Below are 20,291 nucleotides of genomic sequence, written 5' to 3' on the forward strand. Positions count from 1 at the left end.
AATAAAAAAAGACAAGCAACAATTTTTATATTCTTATTACAGTGAAAAAACAGATAAGTTATTTCAATGTCAGTAAAATTTAATTAACAAATGTATAAAGTATATTATTGAGATGTAACATAAAAGAAAAATGAAAAAAAATGCAAACATTTTTCACAGACATTCTGCAAAGACTTAAAACCTTCTTCCTGTTTCTGTGTATTCTTGAAAGACTTTTTCAATAAAAAAAACTGTTTGGAAAACAATCACACATCTTTTCAGGGGTCTTTTAACTTCTGCTCTTAAGCCCTGCTTACACACTTCTGAGAAGGAGCTCATCCTCACTCATCAACACCATCACGACCTGGCCTGAGGATGCACTCTTCCAGCTTCAGGACTGCTTTGAACACACTGACTGGAGTATTTTTGAACACCCGGGGGCCTCATTTATAAAACTTAGCGTAGGATTTGCGTCAGAAGTGGCGTACGGATGAAACATAGGACGTGCGTACGCACAGAAATATTCGGATTTATAAAACCGTGCGCACGCACATCCTACGCATCTTTCCCTTAATAAATCACAATCAATTCTAAATGTAGCGCAGCTTTTGCGGCTTCATGACACGCCCATAGTTGCCCATAAATAGTCCGTGAAACGCCCACAAATTAATATTCATTGATTGCGAAACCATGGCAAACACAGAGAGGAAATCAAAAAAACGTAACTTCACTCAATGTGAAGTAGAAGTTATCGTTGGCGAGGAGGAAAAGAGGATAAAAGTGTTGTTTGGAGGGCACAGTGTGGGCATTACTAATGCCAAAAAAGCAACGTGAGTGGCAAACGGTGGCAGACGCCGTAAATGCTGTAGCCTCACAACCTCGGACCGTGGCCGAAATAAAAAAGAAATGGTCGGACATCAAAGTCAAGGCAAAAAACGTCTAGCGCTCCATCGCCACAGTGTCACTCGTCCTCGTTTGCCAGCAAGTCTTCTTGCTGTCTAAAGATGCGTTCACTCTGAATTCTTCCATTTGCCACATCTTCTAAGAGCGTAAGATCAGCCATTGTGCGTCATTACGCATTGTGATGGGGCATTTTATTTCCATCCATTTAATTACATCTGACAAGCTACAGATGTCGGTAATAATCCACGTGGAAATGGGAAATTGATCAGCGCAAATGTAATTTCTTGTTGCTTTCTGAATGGTTGAGACATACGCCATACATTGTTTTATCAAAAATAAAACAAACTAAAGGCATATGCATGAATACCATAATTCTGTAGCTTATGAAGAAATGTTTTACTATGAAAACAACTTTCCCCAGTGGACAATTAATGCATCTCTCTCTATCTATCCATCTGTCTGTCTGATTGCACCTATATCTGCTCCACCAGACGGACACACTGACGAGAATATCAGTTTTGTACATTATTTCATTCTGTTAACTATATTATTTATGAGGATGAATTGCACAACATGCCAATATTGCAGAACATATTTCACTTTTCTTTTTGCAAATATGTGTTCATTTGAATTTCTGTTGTAATTTTCGTTTGATTTTTTTTTGTTTGTTTCAGTGCTGATCGATCAAACGGTTGTTCACGTAGGCTGTTAATTGTAAGACTTGCTTTGTGAAGTCTTCATGTTATTTCTGAGAGGCAGGATTGTCATTTTCACTTTCACGAGTTTCTTCCATCTGCCGACGGTGTCGCCGTTTCTCATTTCACCCGTTTTTGTGCGTACGCCTGGGTCAGAGCTTGCGTGGAGGACCGCACATTTTCCCGTCAAGTTTGCTTTTTATAAATTACAACTATTGCGTAGAGAGTGGTGTACGCCTTCTTTTGTGCGTACGCAACGTTTATAAATGAGGCCCCAGGACCTGACAGTATTCACAGAGGCCGTGCTGGAATACATCACCTTCTGCATGGGGACTGTCACGGAAGTGAAGCGCATCCGGGTCTTTCACAACCAAAAACCCTGGATGACCAAAGAGGTCAGGTTGCTCCTAAAAGGCCGTGATTTTGCCTTTAGGTCGGGGAACAAAGACCTGAACAGGACCGCAAGAGCCGACCTGGGGAGAGGGATCAGGAAGGCCAAGCTGGAATACAAAAGGAAAATTGAGGACCACCTCGCCAACAACAACCCTCGGCAGGTGTGGCAGGGACTACAGCACCTGACCAACTTCAGGGGACAGACCAACACCGTGGCACACTCAAGCGCTGCACTAGCAGAAGAGCTGAGCGCGTTCTTCTGACGCTTCGAGACCACATCACTGCAGTCTGAAGTCCCATCACCTCATCCTCACTCTGCTTCCAGCTCTGAACCCCTGACTGTGCAGTCACAGGACGTGGCACGGATGTTCAGCAGGATAAACCCCAGGAAAGCGGCTGGACCTGATGGAGTTCCCGGGAAAGTTCTGGGGGCCTGCGCCGATCAGCTCTCCCAGGTCTTCACAAAAATCTTCAACCTGTCGCTAGCTCAGGCTTTCATCCCTGCTTGCCTGAAGTCATCCACTATCATCCCGATACCCAAAAAGTCCTCATCCACAGCCTTCCTCACGGACTTCCGCCCAGTTGCACTCACTGCTGTCATCACAAAGTGTCTGGAGCGGCTGCTCCTGGGACACATCAAAGACTCCCTCCCTCCAATCTTCGTCCCCCACCAGTTTGCTTACAAAGCAAACAGATCAACGGATGATGCCATTTCCATCACCCTCCACACTGCGCTGAGCCACCTGGAACACAGAGACACCTACGCCAGGATGCTCTTTGTGGACTATAGCTCAGCCTTTAACATAATCATTCCTGACATTCTGGTCAACAAACTGTCTGACCTAGGACTCCACCCACTCACCTGCTCCTGGATCAAGGACTTCCTCACAAACAGACCACAGACAGTCAAACTTGGCCCCCACCTCTCCTCCACCCGGACGCTGAACACTGGCTCCCCACAGGGATGTGTGCTGAGTCCTCTGCTGTACACACTGTACACAGCAGACTGCAGACCAGCCCACACCAGCAACACCATAGTGAAGTTTGCAGACGACACTACTGTGGTGGGGCTGGTCTCTGGGGACGACGAGACGGCCTACAGAGACGAAGTCCTGAAACTGTCCAGGTGGTGTCAGCCTAATAACTTCATCCTGAACACCACCAAGACCAAGGAGATCATCCTGGACTACAGGAAGAACAGAGCAGATCCACCCCCACTCTACATCGATGGAAACTGTGTGGAGAGGGTCCACAGCTTCACCCTCCTGGGCACCACCATCTCTGCTGACCTCACAGGGTCTAACAACACCATCAGGAAGGCTCAGCAGCACCTGCACTTCCTGAGAAGACTCAGGAAGAACAATGTGAACCAGGAGCTGCTGGTAACCTTCTACCGCTCAACCATTGAGAGCATCCTGTCCTCCTGCATCACAGTGTGGTTCTCCCACTGCACTGAAGCAGAAAAGCAGAGCCTCCAGAGAATGGTAAAGACAGAAGAGGATCATCGGCTGCCCCTCCCCTCACTGAAGGACATCTACCAGTCACGCTGCCTCAGCAGAGTGACTGACATCATCACTGACTCCACCCATCCTCCTTTCTCTCTGTTTGAACTGCTGCCCTCTGGAAGGAGGTACAGGTCCATCAGAACCAGGACAAACAGACTCAGAAACAGCTTTTTTCCACAGGAAATCACCTTACGGAATACACACACCTCCACCAACCACACCCACTCTGACTATTTACTACAATGTGTGCAATATCCTGACTGTGCAATAACTCGATATTTATTATGCTGTGCTCACAGCAACTCATGTCATTCCATTGTATTTTATCCACAAATATTTAATATTTAACAGTTTCTGTACATTTTGTTCATTTTTTGTTAAGAGTTGTAAATACAGAATTTCTATTTCTATTCTATTTTTATTTTATGTAACTCCTTCACTCCAAGGCTGCTGCAATTTCATTGTATCCCCATGTACAATGACAATAAACGATTCTGATTCTGATTCTGTTGCACAAAAGTAGGATAAGGGATTAAGCCAGGATATCTTGGTGATCCTGGCTCAATTGATCCCCAATCCGGTTGCACTAAAGCTGGATAGGGGGCAGGAGGATATGTTATGGTATAAATTACCATGGAGATTTATTCTGTGGAGCTAGCCTGCTCCAGACCAGGCTAAATTCCAGGATCTATTTAATCTCATCCCTAATGTCAGTCAGCAGTCGCCACAAATGGAAACCAATAGTTATTTCACTGCTCACTATACATTTTTATCACATATAACTAGACCCACTGTCATTATTTAAACGTTTGTGATCATTAATTTCAATCATTTTGGATAAATGATGAGTTTTAGATGATGTTGCTATCATTAGATAATTTACAGTTTCCCATAGACTATAAGGCTATATGTAAAATGATAGAATATTAGGGCCACAGAAGGAAAAAAAAGACAAGTCATTATATTGTAACCAGTTGTTTTAAAGGAGGACAGTTGTTAAAATGACAGATGTGGGGCATTTCGTGAAATTGTACCTCAGTATGGTTTCATAAACGAAGACATGCTGATGTGCCAGAATATGAAGTATCACATTTTCATAACTATCAAAACTGTAAAAAGAATATGTTGCTTTTCTGTAGAAAGAACCAGCCTCATACATTTATGACTTTATCCTTTTTGCTCAGTGGGGCCCTAGTACTCTGTCATACAAAATAATACACATTCCATATGAATATAAAAACACAATGTGTAACATTATGTTCCTTTATTGAATAAGGACAAAACAAAGCAGGTAAACTATCAGCTCCTTTCAAAACTGAAGAGACAGGGACTCTACAAGATGGAAAGCACAGAATCAGAGTATATTATACAAAATGATACATACACATTCAAAGGTCTGTATATAACCCACCCTGCATGTCTGCACACTAAAATAAATGCAGGACAAATTTATTCCTGTACTGAATGTCTACGTCTGCCAGTTCTATTTGGCGCTGGAGGTGGTTGCCAATACAACTTTCTGATAGCTTGTGAGCTCTGTGAACACAATACAATTGGCGCAGCTGGAATTTGGCAGGATGTGGTGTCCTTTTATTAATACGCACTATGTTGCCAGGCTGGTTTTCCCACTGTATAGCACCTGGGTCCTGTAAAAGAAATGAGATTTTTCTGATCTGGATGAGGACTCCTCACCATTGTAGAGTGAATAGTACTTTCACAGTCTTAACATGATACCTCATGCCTTCTGGAATCCAGAGAGATGGTCTCCTCCTCCTCATCGTCTCCATCATGTGCTGTTGCTGCTCCACTGGGGCTTTCACCCTATCACATTTAATCGGATTCATATTGAAGCTAGTAGACAGGACATGCCAGGCCTACGGTATGCCTTTGATGGAGTACTCACTGGATCAGCATGGTCTGGTGCTTGTGCTGGTGGCTCTAACAGGAACACAGTGCTGCCAGACACTGCAAGGCAATAGGTAAACCAAAGTCAGACAGTCCCAATTGATTCAACATGAATGTGGTTGTATTCCATGTAGAGATGGAAGGACATACCTTGAATGAAGCGGGTGGCATCTTGGGAGGAACCTATGTTCGTCTCTTTCCCCCCAGGGATCCCCTCGAAGACGGGCCTGCCTTTATTTAGCTCCAAGGCCATGTCCTCTGCTGGGGTAAGGTCGGCCTTTGGTCACCCACCACCCGTGCCTTGTCTGTGGGTATTCTATTCACTGCTAAAACAGTACAATGTGTGAACAGGCACCTTCTGGGTACAATACATGCTTGTGCTTCGTTAAATATTAGTCAGGGACCATACCATTCTGCAGGATGTCCTGGGATTTGATTTTGACCTGCTGCCATGTCCGTTTTGGCCCGTTCATCTTTAATCTACATCACACGCACACACATTCTTTATCACAAGAACATTTGATGGAGTCACACTGACAAAAATGACTTGGCATTTTTGTATTGTTTTCAGTGAAAATATAAAATAAAGAACACTTAAGATGTATTTTCTTGATTTTCTAAATGACCTAGCAAAATAAGTATAGGTTTAGACCAAAAATATAAACTTCAAGTAAATGTGTGCTTAAAACAAGCAAATAAATTTAAACATCTGTCAATATAATAAGAAAAATTCTCTTGAAATAAGTTTACTTTTTCTATAGACACTTAGTTTTAGCAAAGTTCTCTTGTTTCACTGGCAGAGTTTTTTGCTTATTTTCCTAGGGTTATTTTGCTCTATAAAATATTGAAAATTTTTTTTAGATATTTTTTTGACTGAAAACAAGACAAAAATACTAAGTAAGAAAGACATATTTGCAGTGCAGTGAGCAACCGACCTTGGGTCCTTTGAAAGGCGTTTTATAAATTAAAGTGATATTATTATAGCTCATCTCTGTATTCAAGAAAAGTTTATTTATATCGCACTTTTCACAATTGTTTCATTCTGTCAAGGCTGCTTTACATTAATAAAAGGAGGGGAAACACAAAAAAAAAAAAGGTGGACAACATAATAAGCAGAGTCCAACGGCTAAGATTAAACCGTACTGAGCGTAGTAACGTAAAATAATAATGTAAGGCTTTAATAATCATATTTCATAGCTTTATACAGTGTGATGGAGTTACGTTATACAATTTCACTCATATATGCAGTGCATTTCAATATAAAATTTAACCATTTCATAATTACAGTATAACTGCGTTTTTGGAGATGTGAATTGATTACTTGATTTGTAATTGTGATGTTTCAGCGGAGCGGTGAGTGTGTAACTGTGCACTACATACGCATTCAGGCTGTCTGCAATACTTTGCCACACTTTTTCTCTTTGCTTTATCACTGTGGCGGTGTTGCCTTTCTTCTTAATTATATCTTTTACCTCCTCGTATGCCTCCATGAGGATTTGTGCTTCCGACGGGGAAAGGTACGCGGCTCTAGTTGCCATGGTAAATCAGTTTATCTGTGATCTGTGGAGGGGTCTGTTTGAGTGAGCCGTGAGCGCGCACCTATCCAGGATTGGTTACACCTGGCTTGATGAATCCGTGTCTGCTCATCCTGGCTTGGTCTTTGTGCAACCAATTAAGCCTGGACGCACATGTTTTGGCTTCATTGAGCTCAGCTCAGTCATTTATCCCGGATGTCTTAATTCTACTTTTGTGCAACAGGCCTCAGGTTTAGATAAAATAAACACATTAAGATTTTATTTATCTTGGTTTTCTGTCTCAATACTTAGTTATATATATCACATTTAGTTTCTATAAAAAGATTCTAGCTGTTTTTATTTGAAGCATTTCTGCTTTTTCCAGCTCTGAGTGTTAACGTCTAGCAGAATGAAATGTTTCTTCTTTTTATTTCTTCTTGGTTTTTGTTGTTTACCTCTTGGCTCCTCCCATCAGGGGTCACCACAGCCAATCAGCTTTTACTGATCCACATCAGTGGTTTAGCATCTGCTCCAATAGAATTCTTAGTATGAGGTGAAGACTGAAGATAAAGGAGGGATTTTTTAGTGAAAGATTCACTTTTTGTCTGGTTAGTGTTTCCAAGAAAACCTGGGAGGTATTCCAGGAAGCATGTTTAAACTAGCCTGACTTTAACCCTGAACTCTGGATGAAATCCACCAGAACTTGTTTACTCTGTCGGTTCCAAAAGACCGGATATGAGTTAGCGTAATTACGCTCGACTTGGTAACCCTGGGTTAATGCTCGTGCATGTCAAGTACATAAAGACATTCTCAATAGATCGCCGATTTCCGGAGTCACCATGGAAATGCGTGGAGAAAAAAAGAAAGCGCTATACTTTAGTGAGACGGAGTCTGAGATTTTAATGACGGCGTATGACGATTACACAACCATCAAAAAAGTAATACGGCTGCATCATCAAAAGAAAGAGTTTCTGCTTGGAGAAAAAGAACGGACAAAGTAAACACAAGAGTTTCTGATCTTATTTTCTTATCCAACTTAAATTAATTCGATTAGTAACAAGTAATTGAGAAAAATTTATTCAACCTACTTTCTTACGTCTATCTAACTCAATTTTTGTTACCAACTCAATTTAACATATTTATCTAACTAAATGTCATAATACTCCAATTCAATTACAGTTTTTCCATCTTAATTTATTGTAGTTCTTGAACTCTCATGTGTCTAAATTTGAGCCTGCAGATATACTCATTTTTATAACAATGAAATGAATTAAACAAAATAGTTTAGAACCATTTAACCATGTACCATATCTCTGAATTTCTCATTATACCATTACATTGTAGGGGTGCAACATAAACTGATTATCCTTTCCCTCCTTCGCACTCATAGAAAGAATTCAACATAGTAGGACAAAATAACTCTGCAATACACACCAAAACAGCTAAACAACTAAACACATTTGGACAAAAACCCACACAATCCGTCCAGACAGTCAAAAGGAATGATATCCCACAATCCCTCGCGGTGCCAATTTAACAGCAGCACCAAAGTTACACAAACTTAAACAAAAGAATTTGAATGAAAGTAAAATAACCGTCTGAAAACTACTTGTTATTTTTAAACTGACTTAACTAAAAGAATGGATTTATCTTAGCTGAAGCAAATTATTAATTTAGATCAATGTAAAAAGTTTATCTTTCCAACATCCATATGTGGTCTTATCACCCTCTCATGGTGGAAAAAGTATTATCTGAGCTTCTTCATCCACTAAATCATCTTCAAATGGACACGCCATGCTGCTTCACCTCTCTGAAAACAAACTAACCTTCAACTAAACCTGCTCCAGAACAGGTTATGTTCAGAGCATGAGTTGCCATAGCAACTTGACCTACCCTGAAACATACCTCCATTTCTGGAACCGAAAGCTGAGGTTATCAACTTCCTTGGCCTCAAACTTACCGTGGGAGCTACCATAACCTGCTTTCTGGAATACCCCCCTGAACTTTTTGATGCTTCAAGTTAAACAGGATTTTGGTTCGATTTCTGTCTTTAAACTCTGTGGTTTTCCTTCAAATTCAGGACTTCAAGTCCCTCAAATGCAGCATTTGTGAGTCTGGTGTTTGTTACAACTGAACCAATAAATGTCTGGAGTTTCCTTTTATTTGTTTTTAATTTATGTTTCTATTGAGTCCATTTATCTAGAAAGAAAACCTTCAAAAACTTGACCAACCAAATATCAAATCCACTGTTCCAACTTTCTGTCTGGTTAGTTTTTCCAAGAAAACCAGGGGCCTGTTTCAGAAAGGAGGTTCAACCAACTCTGAGGTTAAACTTGAACTCTGAGTTGGTCAATCGAGAGATTAACAAGTCTGAGTTTTCTGTTTCAGAGAAGCTGATCGGAGTTAGGTCAATCAACTCTGAGTGGACTGATTCGGAGGTGAGCGTACGCACCGCGACTATAAGGAGCCATTATCAATGGAGCGCAGATATCACGAGTCACCATGGCAACCGTGAAAAAAAGAGGTCTGCGTATTTTTCTCCAGCTGAACTTGACGTGCTGCTGCAGAGTTACAGTGAATATGAGCACATATTATTCCAGAAGAAAAGCAACACCGCTGCATCTGCAAAACAGAGACAGTTAGCGTGGGAAAACATAGCTGCTCAAGTTAATGCCTAAGTTTGCATTTAAATCATTGTTATAAAATATTGGCTGTAATAACTTTTTAAATAGCGTAAGGTGTGAAATAAAAAATGGCGATATTTAGGTGTACTTTTGAAAGTGTTATTCCTGGTGTAAATGCATGAAATGCTGCACAGTGTACAGAACCAACAATCTGGGGGAAAAATGCATTTAACGTTGATAATGTTTAGAGGACTTTTTTGTTAACTCTTGCAAACGTTGGTCAGTTTAATATTAATACATGCAATTGTAGCCGGCCTCACAGGGTTCGGTGTCGGTAGATGTGAATGAAATTATGGTGCTCAGACACACACGTCTGTTCACTCCACAGGTCTCTTTATTATAAATCTTGCACAGCAGAACACATGCCCCCTACAGTCCCACTACCGTAACTGCAGTAGTAAATGCATGAACATGAGAAACTGCATGGGCTGCTACAGAATTGTGTTTTTAAAAGTAAGCTTTTGTCTACCCTTGTATTGATCAAGTGGTATAGGTTTATATGGGATTAAGAAAGTAAGCAGTACCAGCAAATTGTGTTTCCAAAAAGTAATTGTTACATTAATTTAATTCAATGTCCCTGATTTCATTTTCATGTTGATGCAATCCTGCAGGAATTAAAAGAACATGGCAGCAGCTAAAAAGTATAAAAACATAATTCAATCAGGTCAAATTTGAGCATGTCATGGATGTAGGCTTTGTTGACAATATTTAACATATGAAACATCTACATAGCAATAAATATCTAATGGTGTTTTCATTGTATATATGTAATTGACTGCAACGAAAAACGGTAACGCTCAAACAAAAACGTATGGAGCAATGACAAAATATTGAGTCTTCTCAAAATCCTCGTACGAGGTAAATATAATTCTCTACGAATTAATGCAGCCTCCTCGTCTATTGGGTCCTCCAAAAAAGGACAAGCCATTCTTGTCACTTAGACCGTCTCTGTCTGTGTGACGGAAATTTGGGCAATGAAGGTTAAAGCGAAAAATACCGCTTTGTCTTTAAAAAGGGGAGGGGACCGGCAGAAACTTTGAGTTTGGAGAATAAAACCTGCTCCCGACCAGGTTAGGTTCACAGCATAAGTAACCATGGATACTGACTCCGAGTATAAGTTACCTCTCTTTCAGAAACGGGTTTGACTTACTCTGCTTTCTCTGGTTTAACAAACCTCCCATTCTGAAACGGAAAACCCAGGGTTTCCCTGATTTCAGGGTTAACGCACTCAGAGTTTACACTTAACCTCCTTTCTGAAACAGGCCCCTGGACGTTTCTGACTTGATGATCAAATGTTTGTCAACAACTGCTTTAGTGAGTCTGGAGAAGAAAGTTGATCTGTTGGGATTTTCTGCTGCTTTAGTCTGGACATTCAAGCAAACATTTCATTATCATTAGAAACATTTTCTAACAGAAATAGTTTCTACTTTATTTAATAAACTGTGGTTTAGAATCAGAGACATAAAAGTTTTTCATTTTCAGTCAACATCAATGTTTAGATGTTCTTCATGTTCAAAGTCATGACTGAGGTCTTTCCTTTTCATGGAGCTGCTATATTTTTTATCTTGAAACTGTTGAACACTAAATGTCCTCATTCTTCATGCTGATCAGGCAGAACTGCAGAAATGTGTGCTGCAGATGCCATGTTTGCCACTAGAGGGCAGCACAGCAGCTTCAGTCTTTGTCGTTGTTGCTGTGTGAGCCTGAAGGAGCTTCAAAGTGAGCTGCAGCTTGGTTCAGACAAACCTCCACATTCACACACAGATGTGATCCTGAAGAAGTCTGAACAGAACATTTCAGGAGAACTCTTCAGTCCAGAACATGAGCCTGCATTGTTCCTGAAACTGGGATCAGAGTTCTGCTCTCTGCTCCAACAGAACCACCTTCATGAGCTCCTGGTTTCTTCTGGATCCTCCAACATTCAGACGCTCTCTGACTGAGTTCATGTCTGCACAGAAACCTTCAGGGCCCGGAAAGACCTACGGCATCCAACTCAGCACCCATGACGAGCGGCGGACCTCGCGGGCAGCAAGGGCGGACCGCACGGAGACGGCCGGAGGCGGGACGGGCACACCGCCTGGTTCCACTGCCACCTACGCAGGCGTTGGAGGCCTGCGCAGAGATGGACAGGGGGCGGACCGACGTCCACCGGGTCGTCAGAGGAGTGCTCCGGGAGAGGCGTAACATCTCGCCAGGAACTTGCTGTCGGCAGCTCCGATCAGCTAAGGTGACATCCGGAAGGGGACCAGCGGGGGGCGTGTGGGCGATGGAAGGGCCTTTGCCGGGACTGGGAACACCGGAGCGGCGCACCGAGGAGCGGATCGGAGGGGTCGCCGTCGTGGAGCAGCTGCAGCCCGTGCATCCATCCGACGCACGACGTGTGTCTGGCGGATCGGCGTGGGGCATGCGCGGCGGCGGACTGCTGAGTGGATTGCCGCACATCACCAATCCCTCAGAGGAGGGGGGTGGTGTGACGGTGTGGCACCGTCAGATGACGAGGGGGGCCACACTGTGTTTTATCGTTTGTGCATTCATGTATTTTATGTTTTGAAATTACTACCTGTGGTGCCACCTGGCAGCTAATGAGGAGCAACGCCCAATGGACGTGGCATAGCGTTTAAAAGGGAGCGCCACAGGTAGTGAAATGAGGAGTGTGACGGAGGTGCCATGCACTGGTGTGGCCCTGCGTGGAGCAATTGTGGTGCTCAACTGTCTTGAATAAACAACGAACATCCTCACCTTGGCTCCTCTGCATCCTTTCCCGGCGGGACCCCGTCACATTCTGAATCAGGAGGGAGGAGCTCTCATCTGTTCTTCCCACCCCCATCTAGAAAGACATCAGCACCACCTGAACATTCCAAAGCTCTTTTCCAACCCATTTCTACTGAGAAGGAACCAAACACATGAAGATTAGAAAAGCTGGAACAGGATGAGGGGGAAGGCTAAAGATTCAAGTCTGTTTGTGAGTCAAAGATGGAATGAAGAAAAAAATCAATAGAAAACACAGAGTTGATTCAAAAGAGCATTTATTAGATCCAAACAGGCAGCAGGAATTTTATAGACAGTTTTCAGTTTGAAGCCTTTTGACACTGAGATGCAGTTCTGCAAACAGCCAGCATGTGTCTCCCTTCTTCCTCCTGCTTTAATGCAGTTGGTGTTGTTGCAGCAGCTGCATCAAAGTGATTCTCTGCATCCAGAGGCTGTCGTTCCTCACTAAAATCCACTCTGTTCATTCATGTCCTCTGGAGAAAACAGGCTTTATGCTCAGAAAGTTTCTACTAGTTTAGATATTCTAGAAAATGAGGAGATTCTACTGGATTTAGATGAAACTTCTTTAAAACTGCAGCTAAAAATGCTGTCAGCATGAAAAAGAACAGAGTTTTACCCTCAAAACACCAAAGAAAAAGAAAGTTCAGTCAGAAAACTGTGGAAAACATCAATCAAAGCAAAACTCAGTCTTTTAAACTGCATGAGTCAATATTTGATCATCAACAGAACAGAGATGATAGAAAAATGATTCAACTGAGAGACTTTTGTTCACTAACTGAGATCAGACGGGAGTTCTGCTCCAAAAACTGACTTCAAAGGACTTGAATCCAAACCAGTGAGTCATGTGACCACAGCGTTTGTCCGTGTCTCCACTATGAACATTCTGGTCACATGACCATGTTGGAGTTTTCTGAATGAAACTCTGTGTTTGTTTGTCAATGAGAGTTTCTGGAGAACAGAAATCAAGTGTGAAACATCAGGAACCAGAATCTAGTGATCCAAAGTTCTGGTTCTGTCCCTGTTCCAGAGACAGAACCAGGATCCAACGCCTGACTGTGTTTTCCCCTGACCCACACATAGATCTATGTCATCCAGAAATGTTCTGTCTGATCAATGATTCCCTCAATCCCTGATTGGTCCATCCCAAACTCACATCTGTCCATCAAATGTAGATCAAAGAAGAAAGTGATGATCTAGAAAATAATCTGTTTGTCTGCAGGTCTGTTTTTCTCCAGATCCTGGAGCTGCTGAACATCTGAATCCAACCCATGTTTCAGATCAACACTCCAAGTTAGAATGAGAAGAGGACGTGCAGTTCTCCATCAGTCCACCGGGGGAGCTGCAGCACAATAACTGTCCACTTGATGCTGAGAGAGACAGTGGAGCTGATCTCAGATCAGTTCCTGCTGCAGCTCTGACACTCATCTCCACTTCCTCTGATTCCTCCATCACTCTGCTCTCCACCTCCCAGGAACACCGTCCAGTCACAACATCTCTGCAGACCAGCTGCTGCTGCTGCTCCTCTCTGCTCCTCCAGGAGGAACATCAGACGCTTTAGTTACCCCACCTGCAAAAAGAAATGAGGAAGACAGAGATGAAGGAGTGTCTCCTGATCCTGGTCTGTCAGTCAGTGATGCAGCACAGCAGCAGAAAGAGCAGCAGGAGCTTCAGTCCTGTTCAGAGCAGCAGCTTCCTGTCATCTTCACCTGTTGGAGCTTCTGCTGCTCTGATTGGCTGACTGTTGTCCTGAAGCCTGTCATCATTCTCCTCAGAGCTTCACTGAGAAGCTGCAGCTTCACAGGAAACTCTGCATCTTTGCTCTCAGACTAACTTTAGGACCAAACATCTGGAAGCAGCTGGACTGACTCCAACCCTCTACTGACCTCAGAGTCTGCAGTTTGGAGTTTGGACTCTCCACCAGATCCTGGAGCTGCTGAACTTCTGAATCATCAAGGAAGTTGAACATCAGGTCCAGTTCTGTCAGGTGGGATGTGTTGGACTTCAGAGCTGAGGCCAGAGCATCACAGCCAGTCTCTGACAAACTGCAGCCCCTCAACCTGAATCCAGAACAAAGAGTTGATATTAAAGATTTTTTATTTTATTTGAAATGGTTTATTTTAAGCAATCAAAGCAAGATAAATACACTAAACAATTCAATCAGCAGCAATACATTCATTCAAAAACGTATTAATTTAGGATAATTGGACATTAAATCAAAGATTACTTGAAAGGGAGTGGAAGGAAGCAAATTTATATAATCCCACCCCTGTTCTACCGTAACCATTTTCATTAAATGATTTATCATTATCTGGTTCCTATATTTTTACTATATTTGTGTCTTACCAACACTGTTTCAGGTCATTAAGAGTCCTTAAGGACCTTAATAAATTAATAAATGTTTACAACACTCCTTATGGACCCCCACTTCTTTTTGCCGTCCTCCTCCTGGACGAGGGTGTCTGGCCCTTGCCTCGCTCTCTCCTGGACCAATCAGGGCCAGGTGGGTGGCTGCCTGGAGCATAGGGCAGGTCTCCCTTGGGGTCCCTGGCTCGTACCTGGGGTTGGGGTGGAAATATGCCCAGAACTTCGGGGTGGTGGTAGGGCTGTGACGATAACCACATCACCGAACTTTTTCGGTGCATGTGGTGCGTGATTGGAACTATAATAAACACATTAAACGCATTCATCTTTGCTGATAATTTCCTTTTTCTGCTAGTTCTGTGTTCAGACTTTCCTTCTGTCTTTCAGACTGTTCTCTCCTTCTCTCCCACCGCGCCTGTCACTGTCTGTTGTGGGCGCGCGCTCTGCGCTGGACGTGGCACAAGGCTCCCTTTATACACACAGGCGCGCTTTCAGAAGCACACATCCTCATTCTAAAACCAAAGTTTCCGTCTCGCGAGGAAATACGACAAATTTACTGCTTTCTAATTATTAATTTCCATTGTATTCATTTCCATTACAACCTGCGTGCGTTCTTAAGTGTGCGACACGGCCGGCCGCTGGAGGATTTTGCGTTGGGGGGGGGGGGGGGGTATTACTGTTCTCCTTCACTCCGTAACACCAATCATGAACGCACGCTGTTATATTTCCATGAATATCACTACATGTTTTGTTTGGGAACTATTTTGTGCAGCGTAACGTTACGTGTCTGTATAAACAAAGGCGGAGCCTCCTGCCCCGCGTTCTTCATGGGTGTCAGGCTTCACAGCTACCGGAAAGGTGACAGTGTGTGCAGTCTGTTTATTACTGGGCAATATATAATATTCTGAGAAGATGTCTGTACCAGAGAGCACAGGTGAAACTTGCGTGCAGCTCCAGAGCGGTCCGCTGCAGAGGAATCAACACACACCCCCAACACACGTGTGCACACCTTCCTCCTATACCTACACAAGACGCTCCGCGCTCACACACACAGCCAATCTACAACACCTATAGTTAGTTCACAAGTTAGATATGTAGTTGTTAGTTGTTACTGTTATCTGTTGATAAAGAATAGTACGTTGTTATTGTATTTATCCCCGATGTGGCCGCCGGTTAACCGCGACATCGCGCCCCCTGATGGTTCAACACCGCGCCGATCAAAAATTCGACACCGTCACAGCTCTAGGTGGTGGTGGGGTGCTTTTCTGGGGCTGGGGGCTCTGCGATGGGCCCTCCCCGCATGGTGGGGGGGCTGCTCTTCTGGTTGGGCAAGAGCTGCACTCTCTGTACCCCCTGTGTCTTCCTGCTCTCTGGCTTTGGGGGCCCCCGTGGCGGTCCTGCTGGCCCCGGCCTGGGTGCCGGATGTGATCGCCCAGGGGGCAGTTGTTCTCTATTTGCTACCGTGTGGGTGTTGGAGGGGATTCTGGCTCCTGCTGCGTCTGGGGTCTTGGTGTGGGGATGGCTGGGCACTCTCCCTCCTTCTTTTTACATTCCATCATCCATTTTAGAGGAACATAAACACTCACCTGAGCACAGGTGTTAGCTCACCTTTGCACAAATACTTTGCGTGATTGAATGACATATTTCACACTACTTGGTTTTGAAGGCATACGTATGTGTGTGCGAACATTTGTTGGATTGTGTACATGTTAAAATCTGGACAATTTTGGAGCCAACAGGTATGTTTAAAACATTTCAATGTATGTGTGGAAAGGCCCCGCCCTTATAGACTTGTATTACATCTGAACCTCACCGTAATGATTATAACCATTTAGCAACATGTACCTTTATGCTGCTTCATTGTTTCACACACCCCCCTATCTATAATCATCTTTCTGTCCCCCCCTCTCTAACATCCCTCTCTCTTCCTCCCTCCTTTCCTTTTTGTCCGGTCCACAACACAAAAGATTTTCTAAAATAATACAAAAGGGGTTTATTCAGACATACCTCTGGTTTGTCAGAAGATTCATAACCCCTGTTGTTAAAGTAAAATATCTGCTCACTGTGGGTCAACACAACTTTGTCATGAAATTGATCTGAACACAACTGAAACATGGAGTCTGACCTCAGAGTCTGCAGTCTGCAGCCTGGACTCTCCAGAAAATCACAGAGATGAAGAAATCCTGAATGCTCCAGGTCATTCCAGCTCAAGTCCAGTTCCGTCAGATTAGATGGGTTATTCTTCAGAGCTGAGACCAGAGCTACACAGCTGATCTCTGACAAACTGCCGCACTCCAACCTGCAATCAGACAGAAAAGTGTGTTCAGGAACAGTGATGCTGCTGGAGGTCCAGGAATGTGGTAAATTCAGTCAGGTGGGACCCGCTCTAATGACAGACTGACAGATGACATTATCATTGTTTAGTAAATTCTTTTTGGATTTTGACCCAAAACATGATGGCAAATTAAAATGCAACAGATTTAAAATAACTCTCTCACTCTTCCTTATGCATTATCCAATCAATTTCAGATGGCTGCTGCCGCTGTGTCTGTGTCTCTCGTCATTGCCAAGTATGTTCCCTCATCTCCTGCACCGATATCTCTATTTTTCTATCCACAACCTTTGTTGACCACAACAACACTGTTGGTAGGAGAATCAATTAGGCGCCGTAGATTTTGTAATGCAAACACTCGTTCTTTTCCTGGTGCTCCAGTACCCTACTGGATAAACTTCATGGACTTTTACAAACAGACCTTCTACAATAACCAGAATCATCATCCATTTAGGGACCAATGACACTTCACGCTGTCAGTCAGATCTCACCTAATTGGATGTTTTGGATTTGCTTGCGTTTTTAGTCTCTTGTGGGAGATCAGTTTTTATTTCCAGCCCTCTCCCCACACAAGGCCATGGAATGGAGAGGTTGAACGAGATTTTAGCGCTCACCAACTGGCTTAAATACTCTTCTTTCTGCTATACCTATGGTTTTATTGACAATTTTAATGCTTTTTGGGATTGCTGTTCCTTTCTCATTCGGGTTCTCAAGAAACATGAGAGCCTGTCGTCTGAGGGACTGCATATGTTTCAGTTTGGGGTCTCTGCATCCTAAAGTCAAAGGCCTGAACCGGCTCGCAACATCAAGTGCGTGTGTGAGCTTATAAAAACCAAACTCGACGTTCAACCTTAAGCAAGTTAAAAGATGCACCGGCAGCTTTGAAGCTGCATCACCGGAGTTGTGTTGGAAAGCCGGGGTTGTTGCTGGCCTGAAGCCGACACAGCCCGGCATGGATACCTCTTTCCAGGCGAAGCTACCACCGTTTTCTGCGAGAGCAGGGACACAAACGGAAAATGGGCTCCGTCCCTGCAGCTAGGTGGAGAACGAGAGATTTGGGTTTTTATTGAAAGCATTTGAGCCACGCTTTGACATGACAAAAAATGACCTCTCCACTGTACGCCCAGACCAGAGCTATGGTTGAGATTGCACTGGAAACAGCACAAAAAGTGGCATCCCAGCCCTTTGTACTAAATAATGTTCACAAAAGTCTGTTATTCATTACACCAAATAAAACAAAAGTTGTTCATTGTCATTTTGTTTAAAAACTAAAAAATAAATGGGGAAATATTTTCCAAAAAACAGTTTTTCAAGTTCTTCTTTCTTAAAGTTTGATATATCGTGAGTTGTTAGAGACGATATATATCGAGTATCACATTATCTCCATATTGTGATAGTATCGTTATCATGAGCAATGTTTCACAAATCGTATCGTATTGTAAGGTACCCAGTGATTCCCAGCCCTAGTCAGGATGTATAAGAGTAGCCACTATCTTCTCCAGCCTTCCTGCCAAGGCTTTGCAGATTATTTTAAGATCTGCATTAATCAGCTATATGGGTCGATAGCTAGATTTTAAAAGTAAAATAATTATGGCAGAGTTCATATTTGGAGGTAGATAATTGTTTTCCTTAGTTTCTGTTGTCACTCTGAGAAAAGTGGGAGCCAAAGTAGGCCAGAACTCTTTATAAAATTCTGCTGGGAAGCCATCTGCTCCTGGGGCTTTTTTAACCAGGCATGTTGGTTAGTGCTTTATGTAGCTCTTCTTCAGTTTAAAAAAAACCTTTTAGACCAAACATAAAACCAGAAGTGACTGGTCGTTCCAGGCTATAGCCTACAGACTCTGGAATGCGCTGCCTCTGTCCCTTCATGTGGCCGACTCTGTCAATTAGGTCAACTGAAGACTTTTTTTTCCCAACATGCTTTTAGCTGACTGGTTTCATTGTTATTTGTTTTGTTTTACATCATATTTAATTGATGTTTCTGTGTTTTCATTGTACTGGCCTGTATTGTGTTTTATTGTTCAGCGCTTTGTGATTTTATCTGGCAAAGGCACAATATAAATAAAACTTACTTATTTACTTACTTATCCGCCCTGATGATAGACTGACAGATAATATTCTCACTGATTAGATTTGAAATGACGTTAAAACAGACAAGGAATTGAAATGTCATTTATCATCATGAATTAATAATGACTAAATACATTTTCCAAATGCATGGCAGAAATGCAGATTGACCTGACAGTTGGAAAATGAATTTTCATTTGAATTATGAAACTATAAAACATGACAATTTAAAATCCAATAGATTTTCTTTGATGTAAAGCTTTAATTTAAAAAAATGTCAAATGAAATTGGATTTCTTTATATTGAATCCTAAGTTGTAAAATGCATTTTCAAATGACATCATCACATTGCAAAGTGAAATGTTTATTGAGAATTGAAGAGACCGGCATGAACCGTGGGCGTGGACAAAAACAAATGGGGGAAAAAACAATTTCATTTGGTCCTGCCCCTTTTCCCCATATTTGGAAGGTCCAGGTTAGGCTGAGTTAACTCCAGCCAATATGGCGGTGCCCCTGAGCTGACAAAGACAGAGATAGACAGACAGAGAAACTGCTCTCCCACTAAGAATTGACGAGACATGGCAGTGAAGCTACTGTCTTCAACCTGTAAGTTCTGGTCTAACTCTGGGGTGGGAAACCTGTGGCATCCTGAGGGAAAGAGAGTAGCAAACTGGGTGCGACAACAGTGAGCACTTGATCTGTCTGTACTTTGTGGATTTGAAAAAAAAAGTGGTTTGATTGAAAAATTTCTTCTCACAGTGAGCTTTTTTCCGCTATGATGTCATAAAGACAGAGTCCATTCATTCAGTGCACTGAGCTCTGTAACACAAACTGTAAACTTTATGTAGTACCCCCTCGCTATACTAGCTTTAAAGTGAGGGCGTTATCCCTGAGTTCTTAGTTAACAGGTGTTAAACGTTTCGTGCCAAATTGATATTTCCACACCATTAGATTTGGGTCCTTGTTCCACAATGTAAAAATAAAATTAACCTAATATTTCTATAACCAAACATGCAAATAACAGTTTACATTTTCTCACAAACAACACAGTTCTTGAAAATTTAAATATTTATGTATTATTTCTCCCCAGTTAATTGTAAACGTAATCTCTGTCAGATCAAATTCAAATGTTTGCCTCAAAACAAAAATGCAATAAACAAAAATGGGCCCCAAATATATGAATTC

General features: G+C 42.5%; 1 protein-coding gene and 1 long non-coding RNA gene across 2 annotated transcripts in view; one reads left to right on the forward strand and one right to left on the reverse strand.

Annotated features, from left to right (window-relative positions):
- LOC144988595 (uncharacterized) overlaps positions 1-20,291 on the forward strand; it is a 63,016-nt gene that overhangs the window by 14,754 nt on the left and 27,971 nt on the right. The window lies entirely within an intron of this gene.
- LOC105355311 (NACHT, LRR and PYD domains-containing protein 12) overlaps positions 12,588-20,291 on the reverse strand; it is a 29,718-nt gene continuing 22,014 nt past the window's right edge. Inside the window, exons 8-10 of the mRNA XM_078935092.1 lie at positions 16,834-17,007; positions 14,231-14,404; positions 12,588-13,914 (exon numbers count right to left, since the gene is read on the reverse strand). Coding sequence (XP_078791218.1) covers positions 13,902-13,914; positions 14,231-14,404; positions 16,834-17,007 — 361 coding nt within the window. The 3' untranslated portion in view covers positions 12,588-13,901. The remainder of the gene's footprint in view (positions 13,915-14,230; positions 14,405-16,833; positions 17,008-20,291) is intronic.

The sequence above is a fragment of the Oryzias latipes genome, chromosome 2, assembly GCF_053564925.1.
Source record: "Oryzias latipes strain Hd-rR chromosome 2, Olatipes_Hd-rR_3.1".
Lineage (NCBI taxonomy): Eukaryota > Metazoa > Chordata > Actinopteri > Beloniformes > Adrianichthyidae > Oryzias > Oryzias latipes.